This window comes from Hemitrygon akajei, chromosome 4 (assembly GCF_048418815.1).
Source record: "Hemitrygon akajei chromosome 4, sHemAka1.3, whole genome shotgun sequence".
In the NCBI taxonomy this organism is placed as follows: Eukaryota; Metazoa; Chordata; class Chondrichthyes; order Myliobatiformes; family Dasyatidae; genus Hemitrygon; species Hemitrygon akajei.
In genome coordinates, this window is record NC_133127.1 from 55,369,726 (window position 1) to 55,383,548 (window position 13,823).

Here is a 13,823-nt window from a genome sequence, read left to right on the forward strand (position 1 = left end):
AGTTAGGGTGCCTCCCTCCAAGAAACTTGAATACCCCCTGATGACTTCTGTTTCCTCTAACGTCCCCTTAAGAGATGTAACCACCCCTTTGGGGGGCAGTACGGCCCCCGTTGGGAATCACTGGCCTAGTTCTAGTCCTAATAGCCATCTTGGTCCAAGAGAAATACAGCTAGCCCTTGTCTTACTTTCTTATTCCCATACACTTGTAACTATTTTACTTTGAAATATTACCCTATTTCCCATTTGAATACCATGATTCAATTTTCCTCAATAACACTTAGTTATGCATTCGGACCTTAATTCACTCACTGTGTTAAACAACTTACCCCTCATGCCAGTCAAAAAATAATATATACCGTAGTTGCTTAAGAATGGACCATCCAACTTTACCACCCCAACTGTAGTGGCCATCATTTTAAATGCTTATGGAAGATATTTTCTATAACAATAGTGAGACCTGTAATGTATTTTTATTCACCCGAGGAAATGGCTATTAGCAAGTGTCTATGGGCAAGAAGAAACTGAGAGTGAATCAACCCACACCATCCCAACACCCTAAAACAAAATGTATTCTCTGTGAGTGAGTGAAAACTAAAGTGTATCTTTGTGGTACACAACGGGCACAGCACCTTGTGCTTTAGACATGTACCCTTACTCCCAACGCATTTTCCACAAGCCTCTTTCTATTGCATTACCTCGAGGTCAGTGGAATTTCTTTTGAAGCTGGCCTGATATTTGGCCCCAGCATTCTTTTCTGATAGTTCTTAATCCTCCCTCTCACTACCACCACCACACCCTTCTAATGCCCACTTCAAGTACCAAGAAAATTAATATCAATCACAAAGTTGTACTTCAGGGTTCCCACAAAAAAAAACAAATGCACCATTGATTTCTGGTGATTTCATAGCAATTGAAATTGGTCAGATGCCTGGTAGCTCACAAAAAGGATACACAAGTTAATCTGAAAGTTGTGTTGAAGGCCCTCGAGGAGATATTTGCTTCATCGTTAGCCGCCAGAGAAACTCTGGAAGACAGCTAATGTTGTTCCATTGTTTAAGAAGGGTAGCGAGAATGAGCCAGGGAATTACAGGTTGGTCAGGAGTGGGAATTCACTGGAGGGAATTCTGAAGGACTGGAGATGCCAGCATTTGGATAGATAGAATCTGAATAGGAGAAATGTGCATGGATTAGTGCAAGGCAAGTTGTGCTTGACAAGACTTTTGGATATTTTTTTCAAGAGGTAACTGAAAGGACAGTGAAGGCAGGCTAGTGAATGTTGTCTATTTAGACTTTAGCAAGGCCTTCAACAAGATCCCACATGGTAGGATGGTCTGGAAGGTTAGGTTCATGGAATCTATGAATAGCTTGTCAGGTCAATGCAAAATTGGCTTTGAGATGGGATGCAAGTGGTGGTGGTGGTGTTGAGGTTTCTCAGAATGGAGTCCAAAGTCTAGTGCTGATGTGCCCCAGGGGTGGATGTTGGGATCCTCATTATTCATTAATTACATAAATGATTTGGATGCTAATTCACAGGGTTTGATCAGTAAGTTTGTGAAAGACACAAAATTAGATGTTGTTGATAGTGAAAAAGGTTACAGTGGAGTTTTGATTAATTAGGGAAGTGGGTTGAGGAGTCGCAATGGATTTCAGTATAGGTAAGTATGAGGTGATTTTCAATTCAGGAAATTGAGACTAGCTGGATGAGTACAATGGTTGCCATGAACTCATTGGACTGAAGGACCTGTATCCATGCTACATTGCTCTATGATTCCATGGCTGCCCAGCTGGTTTAGTGGTTTGGTACCATTGCTGCCCAACAGAAGGTACAGAAAAATTCTGAGAATAAAGCACCCTTTCTGCTAGACCAGCAGATTTTGCAGTCTTTTGCAATTTTGTCTGATAACTGCCCAAAACTATTTATTTTGCTTTTTTTTACACACAACTCATAGTAGTGTAATAATTTTTAAATACACCCAATGAGTTTAAAGAAAGCAGGAAATGGAACCCAATAAGTTTCAGCTTGTGAAATGATGCCTCAGGAAAGCAGCCAACATATTCAAGGACCCCTCCCATCCCAGTCATACTCTCTTCTCCCCCTCCCCATTGAGCAAAAGATACACAAGCTTGAGAACATGTACCATCATACTCAAGGACAGCTTCTATTCCACAATTACAAGCCTCTTGAACAGCTGTCTTATACGCTAAAGATGAACTCTTGATCAACCTCGACTCTAACTCAGTATGGCCCTTGTGCCTTAAGTGTATAATTGCACTGCACTTTCTCTATAAGGTAGCATTATATTCTGCTTTCTGTTTGTTGTACTACTTCAATGTACTTATCCATGGAATGATCTGTCTATGGTATGAAAACAAAAGCTTGGTGCATGTGAAAATGATAAACCAGTTACCAATATAAAGGCATCCGATTCTCAACACTGGCTGCAATCCTTCTCACATTCCTGACCATTGGTGTTCCAACCCAGGACCGGCTGCATTCTAACCTCCTGACTCATGCTGAGGACTATAGTGAGCCAAATATCAAACCATTGGATACCACATTTTTGGAGTTTTACTGTAGCTGACAGCGGTTAATGATGGGAGATGAAATTTTTCCCACAAAAGCACCCTGTACTTTGTGGGCAGATTTCTTTGTGCCTTTTGTCAAATACAAGGCCTTCTTGTGAAAATTCTGGCCATCATTAAACTAGAATAATGGTTTAATGTTTTAATGCGTTGCTGATGCTTCTCATTGCAACATCAGAAGTTATGGCATGGACAGAATTTATCTTTTTACTTCTATTCATTCTGAGAAGTTGGTGGTAAGCTTTTTTTGTTTGCTATTATTGAGTGAATTACAAAATGATTAAGGCACCCACATAAACGTAAGATCACAATCATACATAGAACTCCCTTAGTGAGACCTTCTTGAGAGGAAATTAGTCAGCAATCAAAGTTTCATGGTTCTCATTTCCAGATTTATTTTCAAATGAAATTTGAATGCATCAATGAAGGTAGAATATGATTTGCCATTCTCTGGACAAGACTGACTATGTACTCCTATATTGCAAGTTACTACTAATTACTGGGAAAATATTTAATCTTAGAAATTTCTGTGCTTTTCTATGTATTTCAAAGCTTAGTGACTGTTTTATCAATCAGCAGGATACAGTGTTAAAATACAGTATTTCATGTCACTTTAGCTTCTCATGAAAGAGCCTGAGTATCGCCTGTCAAGTCTCAAGGACATTCAGAATTCTCCATACTTGGCTGATGTGAATTGGGATGCTGTTCTGGAGAAGAATCTCACTCCTGGTTTTATTCCTAATGTGAGTTTAAAAAATGAAGGCAAAAGATACCAGTTTTCATTTCATTAATTTATTCCTGTACTTGGGTTAATTGTCGCACTTAATAACGCTGATCACTGCCTGAAACAGTGGGGGAGAAATTTTCCTTCGGTCATTGTATTCACTTGCAAAAACCAATAGAAATCAACAGAACTAAATGTACAACTGGTAGCAGAACATTTTGTGCATACTGAGCACAAATGACCGAAAGCAATCTTTTCCCAAATACATTTTAAAATTCCAGAATTAGCAGCACTGTAAGTTGTGTGAGGGAGGAATCACAAAATGAATAGAACATAGTAGAATAGTATAGCATAGTAATAGGTCCTTCTGCCTGTCATGCCTCCGTCAACCATGATGCCAAAATAAACTATACCATCTGCCTGCCAATAGTATCTCTATTATCTCTCTCTATTCCCTGTCAGTTAAAGTGTTGGTCTAGATGCCTCTTATTTAACAGACTACTAGACAGGTATATGGAGGAATTTAAGGTGGGGGGTTATATGGGAGGCAGGGTTTACGGGTCAGCACAACATTGTGGGCTGAAGGGCCTGTACTGTGCTGTACTATTCTATGTTCTATGTTCTAAACGTTGCTTTTGTATGTACCACACTCAGTGGCGTATCTAAGGTATGGCAGGTATGGCACGTGCCCTGGGCGCCACTTGAAGGTGGGCACCACTGAGCAGTTTCTATTAAAGTCAGACAAGCCATTCTCGGATAGTGAAAAAAGAATTTTATTCCGATGTGTGATCTGTCTTTGATTATCATGGGTGAGAAGTACTAGGATGGCCTTATTTCAGAGCATTGTGTAAGATGACCGTGAAACGTTTCTTCACGAAGAAGAAGGAAAGTGGAGCTGAAGGATGGAAGAGATGAAAGTTGGAGGTGGAGGAAGCCAAGAAGTCAAGCAAGTTCTTCATGCCCTTCTTTGAAAAGCCCGGAACAAGTAGTTCAACATGTTCCATGGAGTCTCCTTCACCTGCTACAAGTTTGTTAGATCTAAAGGTGGATCAAGTAAAAATGCGTCACAAGCCGAGGAGGAAGTGAAGTCAGATAAATCCGAGTATGACGAGATTAAGAGTGAGGCTGCCACAGAGAACGTGGACATGACAGGAGGGGAAGACGATGGTGGTGGTGGTGATGTTGAGTTTATTGATGAGATTTTACCTGCCGAGATTGAACCTGACGACACTGAACCTAGTGAACTGGATGGTGTCAAAGAGCCTCAAACTGTCACACCAGAAATGATTGAACAGCATGAAATTGGACTTCTGAAGTTCGACAAAGATACTGGAAAAGCAATTCTGCCTGACGCATTGAGAACAGAAATAATAAAGCTGGATTCGGAGTATTTCCAGAACAGTGAGGGGCCTTTCCTACCAACAAATAACCGCTCAATGAACAAAACTCAGTTCAAGAGGAAATTGGGAAATGGTCGTGGTGAGGAAGTGACTCGCTCATGTCTGCTCTATTCCCCTTCTAAAAAGTCTGCATGTTGTATCTGTTGTCTTCTCTATTCCTGGTCAGACCATCAATCCTCATTGGAGCAGGAAAGTGGATTCAACCAGTGGAAAGCACCTGAAAGGATTAGTGTTCATGAAAATGCCGAGAATCATCGGGAATGCTTCACACAATGGAAAGAAATGGAAAGAAATTTAGCTGGAAGCAGAGGAGGTATGGACGCGGTATTTCAGTCACAGATTGAGAAGGAAAAGCAGAAGTGGCGTGATATCTTGACAAGAATTCTTCACTGCATAAAATTCCTTGTGACTCAGAACCTGGCTTTGCGAGGACACAGGGAGTCACTTCAGCTGGACGATGACTCCAATGTGGGAAATTTCCTTGGCTTACTGAAACTACTGGCCATCTTTGACCCAGTCGTAAAAGACCACCTCACTCATTTGGAAAGTCATCCTAGATCCTCGTCTTATCTTTCACCGGGTGTCCAGAACGAATTCATCCACTTGATGGCATCCACTGTTCACCAGAGTTTACTGAGAAGTATTCGTAAAGCCAAGTAATATGGTCTCATGTTCGACTTGACTCCTGATCAGGCACACCGTGAGCAGATATCAGAAGTAGAGAGGTGTGTGGAAGTTGATTTTGCGAGGAAAACAGTCCGTGTTAGAGAGTCCTTCCTTGGTTTTATCCAGATAAGCCAGAAGGACACAGAGCTTGGTTGAAGACATCTTGAAACAGCTAGAGAAGGACAAAATGAAGCTACAAGATTGTTGGTCACAGTGCTATGACAACGAATGCTGCTGTGATGGCTGGACACAGAAGTGGTGTTCATCAAAGAATAAGTGAGAAAAACCACCTGGCAGTGTTTGTGAATTGCAACAATCACTCACTCAACTTGATGGGTGTACATGCAACTAAGCAGGATACAATGATGGTCACGTTTTTTGGAACCATCGAAGCTCTCTACATGTTTTTCTCTCATTCAACACAGCGCTGGGAAAAACTCAAAAATGCCGTGACTGTGGTTGTTAAGTCGGAGTCCGAAACCAGGTGGAGTGCAAGGACAGAAGCAGTGAAGCCCATTGACAGGTACTTTGAGGAGATAATTCAAGTTCTCCAGGACATGATAGACAATGAAAACGAGACCAGTGAAACAAGAAGTGATGCAAGGCAGCTGTACAACTGCATGTTGAGTTACGATTGTCTGATTTTGCTAGGATTTGGGAACAAAGTACTCATTCGCATTGACCATATTCAAAAGAGGCTGCAGGATCCTAGCATGAACTTCCACAATGTTGCTCTGGATTTGAAAGCCTCCAAGATCATTTTTATGATGAAAGAGAAGTGTTGGTCAGTGAGTCACTCGAAGAAGGAGTCGGTCTCTGTCAAGAATGAAATATTGAAGTTGAAAGACGTCAGAGATGAGAAAAATGAATGGCTGATGAGAACTCGAGAGTAATGATCTAAAGAAGAAGTGTGAAAATTTGGGCGAATTGTACAGCTCTGATGTTGATGGACAGCAGCTATATGAAGAATATTGCTATCAAGGTGGGTCAACATGAAAATATCAAGACGTGAAGAGCTTCTTGAATTTACTGTTCAGTATGGAGATGAGAGCGTCTTCCCCAATCTTCGCATTGCTATTCAGATATGCTAACCATCGCAGTTTCCATCGCCAGCTGTGAGAGATCATTCAGCAAGTTAAAACTAATACTTTTGTATTTGAGAGCCTCCATGGGTCAAGGCAGACTCTGTGATCCTGCTCTGCTAAGTGTAGAAAGAGAAGAAACTGAAAAAACTACTTTGATCTCATCATAGACCAATTTGCAACAGTGAAAGCAAGGAAGGTACAGTTATAATTTTTTTGTAATGTCATAATTTGTTAATTAAAAGATTAACAAGCCTGACTTGTATTTTTGAACTGATATTATGGTAAAGTTAACTAAAAGATGGGTGTCAGACGTTTGGGCAGGGGCACAATTTCAGTGCTTGCCATAGGCGCTATTTTCCATAGATACGCCCCTGACCACACTCTGTGTAAAGACACTTTCCTTTTCAAATCTCTTTAAAAATTTTTCCCTCTCTTCTAAAATCCCTATAGTATCTGACATTTCAATAATGGGTAAAAGTCTTTCTCTGCCTATTGTGATTTTAAGTACTTCTAGCAGGTCACTTCTGAGCCTCTGATGCTCTTGAGAAAACAATTCTAGTTTATCAAACCTCTCCTTATAGTTAATAGTCTCCAAACTAGGTAACGATGAGATACATTACCTGTTACACTTAAAGTAAAAGCTGTTTGGAAGTTCCTTTCTACTTCTGTTTGCATGCACTATGTAGAATGTCACTAAAGAGCAATTCTGTGGACAAAAATTGCAATTGAATAATTTGGTGAAAAACCATTTAAAATATTCAGATTGCTTTCCTATTTGCGAGTATAATCTTATACACCTGATAGGGGTGTATAAGGTGATGAGAGGCATTGACTGTATGGATAGTCAGAGGCTTTTTCCCAGGGCTGAAATGGCTAACACAAGAGGGCACAGTTTTAAGGTGTTGGAAGGAGGTACAGAGGAGATGTCAGGGGTAAGTTTTTTTTATGCAGAAAGTGGTGAGTGCATGGAATGGGCTGCCGGCAACGGTGGTGGAGGTGGAAACGATAGGGTCTTTTAAGAGACTCCTGGAGAGGTACATGGAGCTTAGAAAAATAGAGGGCTATGGGTAACCCTAGGTAATTTCTAAAGTACATGTTCGGCACAGCATTGTGGGCCGAAGGGCATATAGGTTTTCTATGTTTCTAATCTAGGCATTAAATGATTTAATAAACATACAATAAAATATTCCTAATAAATGGTCCTCAGTATTCTGTTGCAATTATCAATTGAAACAATAATAATTCAGAAGAAGATTTATGAGAAATTGCAGACCTTTGATCTAGGGAATGTGAAGACAGCAATGAGGAAGAATTTCACCTTTTGGAAGGTTGTGTATCATCAGAATCCCCTCTTCCAAAGAACTGTGAATGCTCGATCATTAACTATCCTCAAAGCTGAGGCAAATAGATATTTGGATCCCAAAGGAATCAAGGGTTATGGGAGATGATCAATATATTGAAGTTGGAATAACGTGTCAATCATGATCTTGGTGAATGGCTGAACAGCTGAAATATGATCACTATAGACTCAATATCTCAACTAAATTTATTGACCATTCCTGTCATTTGTGTTCTTGCTTTTTCTGTTCTCATGATACTAAAGTGTAGAAACTTCTTTTTTCTTTAAATACATTGACTAACCTGTTGGGGGATTCAGACATCCAGCATCCATAGCAATTTATTTTTATTACCTTTTAATACATGCAAAACTGTTGCCAGGGCCCATTACCACTGGCTTTCAGAAACCCCCCCCAATGTTACTGTCTAAGATCCCTCCAACCTTCTACCCTCCCCTGATGCCAGCTCTGACCTCTGCCGTTTCTTCACCACCTCCTCCCTCCTCTCTCTGAGGCAGAATGTTCTGACCTCAGTAAGGGCCCTACCTTGCTCAAACCTCAACAATTTCCACTCCTGTCATGATGCTGAGCTATTCTTCTGCAACCTCCATCACAGCCCACTGCTTTGGCAAGGATTCTCCAACTCCCCCCACTCCCACTGATGAACCCCTTCTCCCATTTTTAACCGTCCGCCTCTTCATGAACGTCCCACTCTGGCCTTCTGCCCACTCTCGATCTCTTCATCTCTAATGGCCAATGAGACATCTTGATTTTACCATTCCAACTTCACTCCCTCTGAATACATTGTTTTCCACTGCTTCCACACAAATCTCAAACTCACCATCAAATCCATAGGCAATGGTGGTGCCCTTATATTCTGGTGGACTGAGTTCTACCTTGCTGAGACAGGTGGCAACTCTCAGACACCTCCTCTTACCCCTTGAACAGGACTCTGTTAAAGAACATCAGGCCAGTGTCTCCTGCACCATCACCAACCTCACTGACAAATGAGAGAAAATCTGCAGGTGCTTGAAATCCGAGCAACACACACAAAATGCTGCAGGAACTCAGCAGGCCGGGTAGCATCTATGGGAAAAGGTACAGTCGATGTTTCGGGCCAAAAACCTTCAGCAGGACTAGAGAAAAAAGCTAATGAGTAGATTTAAAAGCTGGGGGGAGGAGTGGGAGAAACATCAGGTGGTAGGTGAAACCTGGAGTGGGAGGGATGAAGTAAAGAGCTGGGAAGTTGATAAGTGAAAGAAAGAGAAGGCCATGCAAGAAAGAAAAAGGGGGAGAAGCACTAGAGGGTGGCAATGGGGGGGGGGGGGGGCAAGGAGATAAGGTGAGAGAGGGAAAAGAAGATGGGAAATGAAGGAGGGGATGTGGTGATTACTGGAAGTTTCAGAAATCAATGTTCATTTCATCAGGTTGGAGGGTACCCATACAGATTATAAGATGTTGTTCCTCCAACCTAAGTGTGGCCTCATCCTAACACTGGAGGAGGCCATGGATGGACATATCGGCGTGGGAATGGGAAGTGAAATTAAAATGGGCGGCCACTGGGAGATCCTGCTTGTTCTGGCGGACGAAGCATAGATGCTTGGTGAAGAGGTCTCCCAATTACCGATATACTGGAGGCCACACCGGGAGCACCAAACACAGTAAATGACCCCCAACAGACTCACAGGTGAAGAGTCGCCTCACCTGAAAGAACTGTCCAGGGCCCTGAATGGTAGTGAGGGAGGAGGTGTAAGAGCAGGTGTAGCACTTATTCTGCTTGCAAGGTTAAATGCCAGGAGGGAGATCAGTGGGGAAGGACGAATGGACAAGGGAGTCACATAGGGAGTTATCCCTGCAGAAAGATGTGCTTGGTGCAATCCTGTCGGAGGTGGTGGAAGTTTCGGAGAAATATGTGCTGGATGCAGAGGCTGGTGGAGTGGTAGGTGAGGACAAGATCAACTCTATCCCTGGTAGGGTGGCAGGAAGATGGGGTAAGAGCAGATGGGGGTGAAATGGAAATGATGCCGTTGAGAACAGCATTGATGGTGGAGGAAGGGAAGCCCCTTTCTTTGAAAAAGGGGGACAACTCCTTTGTTCCAGAATGAAAAGCCTCATCCTGAGAGCAGATGCAGAAGAGATGGAGGAATTGAGAGAAGGGAATTGTGCAGGAAGCAGAACTGTCCCACAGTTTTCCTACATCACAGCACTTCTCCTAATCTACATTGGTGCTCTATACTGCACCCATGCTGGACTCATCGACTTCATCCACTTTGCCTCCAACTTCCACCCTGCCCTCAAATTCACCTGGTCAATTTCCAACACCTCCCTTCCCTTTCTCAATCTCGCTGTCTCCAGAGACAGCTTATTCACTGATGTCCATTACAAACACATGGAATTTCACAGCTACCTGGACTACACCATCCCCTTCTCTCAATTCCTCATCTCTGCCGCATCTGCTTTCAGAATGAGACTTTTCATTCTAGAATGAAGGAGCTGTCCTCCTTTTTCAAAGAAAGGGGCTTCCCTTCCTCCACCATCAACACCACCCTCAAACGCATATCTTCCGTTTCACGTATGTCTGTTCTTACTCCATCTTCCTGCCACCCTTCCAGGGATAGGGGCCCTCCTGTCTTCATCTACCACCCCACAAGCCTCCATGTCTAGCATATAATTCTCCGAAACTTCCGTCACCTCCCACGGGATCCCACCACTATGTACATCTTTTCCCTCCTACTTTCTACTCCTTAGTTTCAATATAATTATGGAGAAGGATAGGACTGGACCCAGGGTTGAGATTTTTGATTGGAGAAAGGCTAACTTTGAGGCGATGTGAAAGGATTTAGAAGGAGTGGATTGGGACAATTTGTTTTATGGGAAGGATGTAATAGAGAAATGGTCATTTAAAGGTGAAATTTTGAGGGGACAGAATCTTTATGTTCCTGTTAGGTTGAAAGGAAAGGTTAAAAGTTTGAGAGAACCATGATTTTCAAGGGATATTGGAAGCTTGGTTCAAAAAAAGAGCGATATCTACAATAAATATAGGCAGCATGGAGTAAATGAGGTGCTCAAGGAATATAAAGAATGTAAGCAGAATCGTAAGAAAGAAATTAGAAAAGCTAAAAGAAGATACGAGGCAAGTAAGGTGAAAGTACATCCAAAGGGTTTCTACAGTTATATTAATAGCAAAAGGATAGTGAGGGATAAAATTGGTTCCTTAGAGAATCAGAGTGAACAGCTATGTGTGGAGCCGAAAGAGATGGGGGAGATTTTGAACAATTTCTTTTCTTCGGTATTCACTAAGGAGAAGGATATTGAATTGTGTAAGGTAAGGGAGACAAGTAGAGAAGCTTTGGAAACTATGACGATTAAAGAGGAAGAAATACTGGTGCTTTTAAGGAATATAAAAGTGGATAAATCTCCGGGTCCTCTTTACCATGGGGTGGTAAATTGGATTAGTAAGTATGCAGATGATACTAAGGTAGGTGGCGTTGTGGATAATGAAGTGGGTTTTCAAAGTTTGCAGAGAGATTTAAGCCAGTTAGAAGAGTGGGCTGAGCGATGGCAGATGGAGTTTAATGCTGTTAAGTGTGAGGTGCTACATTTTGGTAGGAATAATCCAAATAGGACATACATGGTAAATGGTAGGGCATTGAAGAATGCAGTAGAACAGAGTGATCTAGGAATAATGGTGCATAGTTCCCTGAAGGTGGAATCTCATGTGGATAGGGTGGTGAAGAAAGCTTTTGGTACGTTGGCCTTTATAAATCAGAGCATTGAGTATAGGAATTGGGATGTAATGTTAAAATTGTACAAGGCATTGGTAAAGCCGAATTTGGAGTACTGTGTACAGTTCTGGTCACCAAATTATAGGAAAGATACCAACAAAATAGAGAGAGTACAGAGAAAATTTACTAGAATGTTACCTGGGTTTCAGCACCTAAGTTACAGGGAAAGATTGAATAAGTTAGGTCTTTATTCATTGAAGAGTAGAAGGTTGAGGGGGGACTTGATAGTGGTATTTAAAATCATGAGGGGGATAGATGGAGTTGACGTGGATAGGCTTTTTCCATTGAGAGTAGGGGAGATTCAAACAAGAGGACATAAATTGAGACTTAGGGGGCAGAAGTTTAAGGGTAACACGAGGGGGAATTTCTTTACTTGGAGAGTGATAGCTGTGTGGAATGAGCTTCCAGTAGAAGTGGTAGAGGCAGGTTCGGTATTGTCTTTTAAAGCAAAATTGTATAGGTAGATAGATAGATAGATAGATACTTTATTCATCCCCATGGGGAAATTCAACTTTTTTTTTCCAATGTCCCATACACTTGTTGTAGCAAAACTAATTACATACAATACTTAACTCAGTAAAAAATATGATATGCATCTAAATCACTATCTCAAAAAGCATTAATAATAGCTTTTAAAAAGTTCTTAAGTCCTGGCGGTTGAATTGTACAGCCTAATGGCATTGGGGAGTATTGACCTCTTCATCCTGTCTGAGGAGCATTGCATCGATAGTAACCTGTCGCTGAAACTGCTTCTCTGTCTCTGGATGGTGCTATGTAGAGGATGTTCAGAGTTTTCCATAATTGACCGTAGCCTACTCAGCGCCCTTCGCTCAGCTACCGATGTTAAACTCTCCAGTATTTTGCCCACGACAGAGCCCGCCTTCCTTACCAGCTTATTAAGACGTGAGGCGTCCCTCTTCTTAATGCTTCCTCCCCAACACGCCACCACAAAGAAGAGGGCGCTCTCCACAACTGACCTATAGAACATCTTCAGCATCTCACTACAGACATTGAATGACGCCAACCTTCTAAGGAAGTATAGTATATGTACAGTATACAGTATATGGACAGGAAAGGAATGGAGGGTTATGGGCTGAGTGCGGGTCAGTAGGACTAGGTGAGAGTAAGCATTCGGCATGGACTAGAAGGGCCGAGATGGCCTGTTTCCATGCTGTAATTGTTATATGGTTATACATGATTCTCATGTCCATTTGTCACTCCCCACTGATTTCCCTCCTGGCACTTATCCTTGCAAGCCAGACAAGTGCTACACCTGCCCCTACACCTCCTCTCTCACTACCATTCAGGGCCCTAAACAGTCCTTCCATTCCTTATACGCCCAGTCCCTGTACATTTCCATCCTCCATCAGGGAAGCCTTGAAGCTCTCTGTTTCTTTCTGGACAATAGATGTAATCCATTCCCCTCCTCCACCACTCTCCTCTGACTGGCAGAACTGGCTCCCACCCTCAACAATTTCTTTCTTGGCTCCTCCAAACCAAACGTGTAGCCATAATCCCCAACTCTTGCTCCATTATTTTGTCAAATAAATTTGTATTGCTTCCTACACCCATGCTGAGCCATTAGTTTTCATCAATTTTGCTTCCAACTTTCACCCTGCCCTCAGATTCACATCTGAACTTCTCTCCCCTTTCTTTATTTCTCTTCCTCCATCTCCAAAGACAGACTATGGACAGTTTTTACAACTATCAATTGAGCATACCTTTCCCACCCTGTCACTTGTAAATATGCTATCCCCTTCTCTCAGATTCTCTGTCTCCACAGCATCTAGCCTCAGGATAAGGTTTTCCATTCTAGAAAATCTGAGATGTCTCGCATCAAAAATGGGGTTTCCCTTTCCTAATCATCGATGCAGTTCTCACCTACATCTCCTCTGTTTCCTGCACATCTGCCCTTTCCTCATCTTCCAGCCACCATAACAGGGATAGATTTCCCCTTGTCCTTACCACTCCACCTGCTCCTGTATCTAGAACCTCATCATCCACAGATTCTGCCATCTCCATCGGGATCCTATCATGAGGCATATCTTTTCCTCACCTCCTATTCTGCCTTCTGCATGGATCGCCCCCCTAGGTGACTTCCTTGAACACTTGTTCCTCCCCACAGATCTCCCTTCTGGCATTTATTCCCACAAGCATGACAAGTGTTACACCTGCCTGTACAACTCCCCTTTCGCTACAGTTCAGGCCCTAAACAGTCCTTCCAGAAGAGCCAACACTTCACC

The 13,823-nt window shown here is 42.3% G+C and overlaps 1 protein-coding gene across 5 annotated transcripts in view; it reads left to right on the top strand.

Moving 5' to 3' along the window:
- The window catches only part of LOC140726361 (serine/threonine-protein kinase 32B-like), a 291,326-nt gene that overhangs the window by 258,239 nt on the left and 19,264 nt on the right, over window positions 1-13,823 (top strand). For all 5 annotated transcript variants that reach the window (XM_073042634.1, XM_073042632.1, XM_073042636.1 and 2 more), the window contains one exon: window positions 3,201-3,326. In XM_073042634.1, the coding sequence (XP_072898735.1) occupies window positions 3,201-3,326 (126 nt within the window). The remainder of the gene's footprint in view (window positions 1-3,200; window positions 3,327-13,823) is intronic.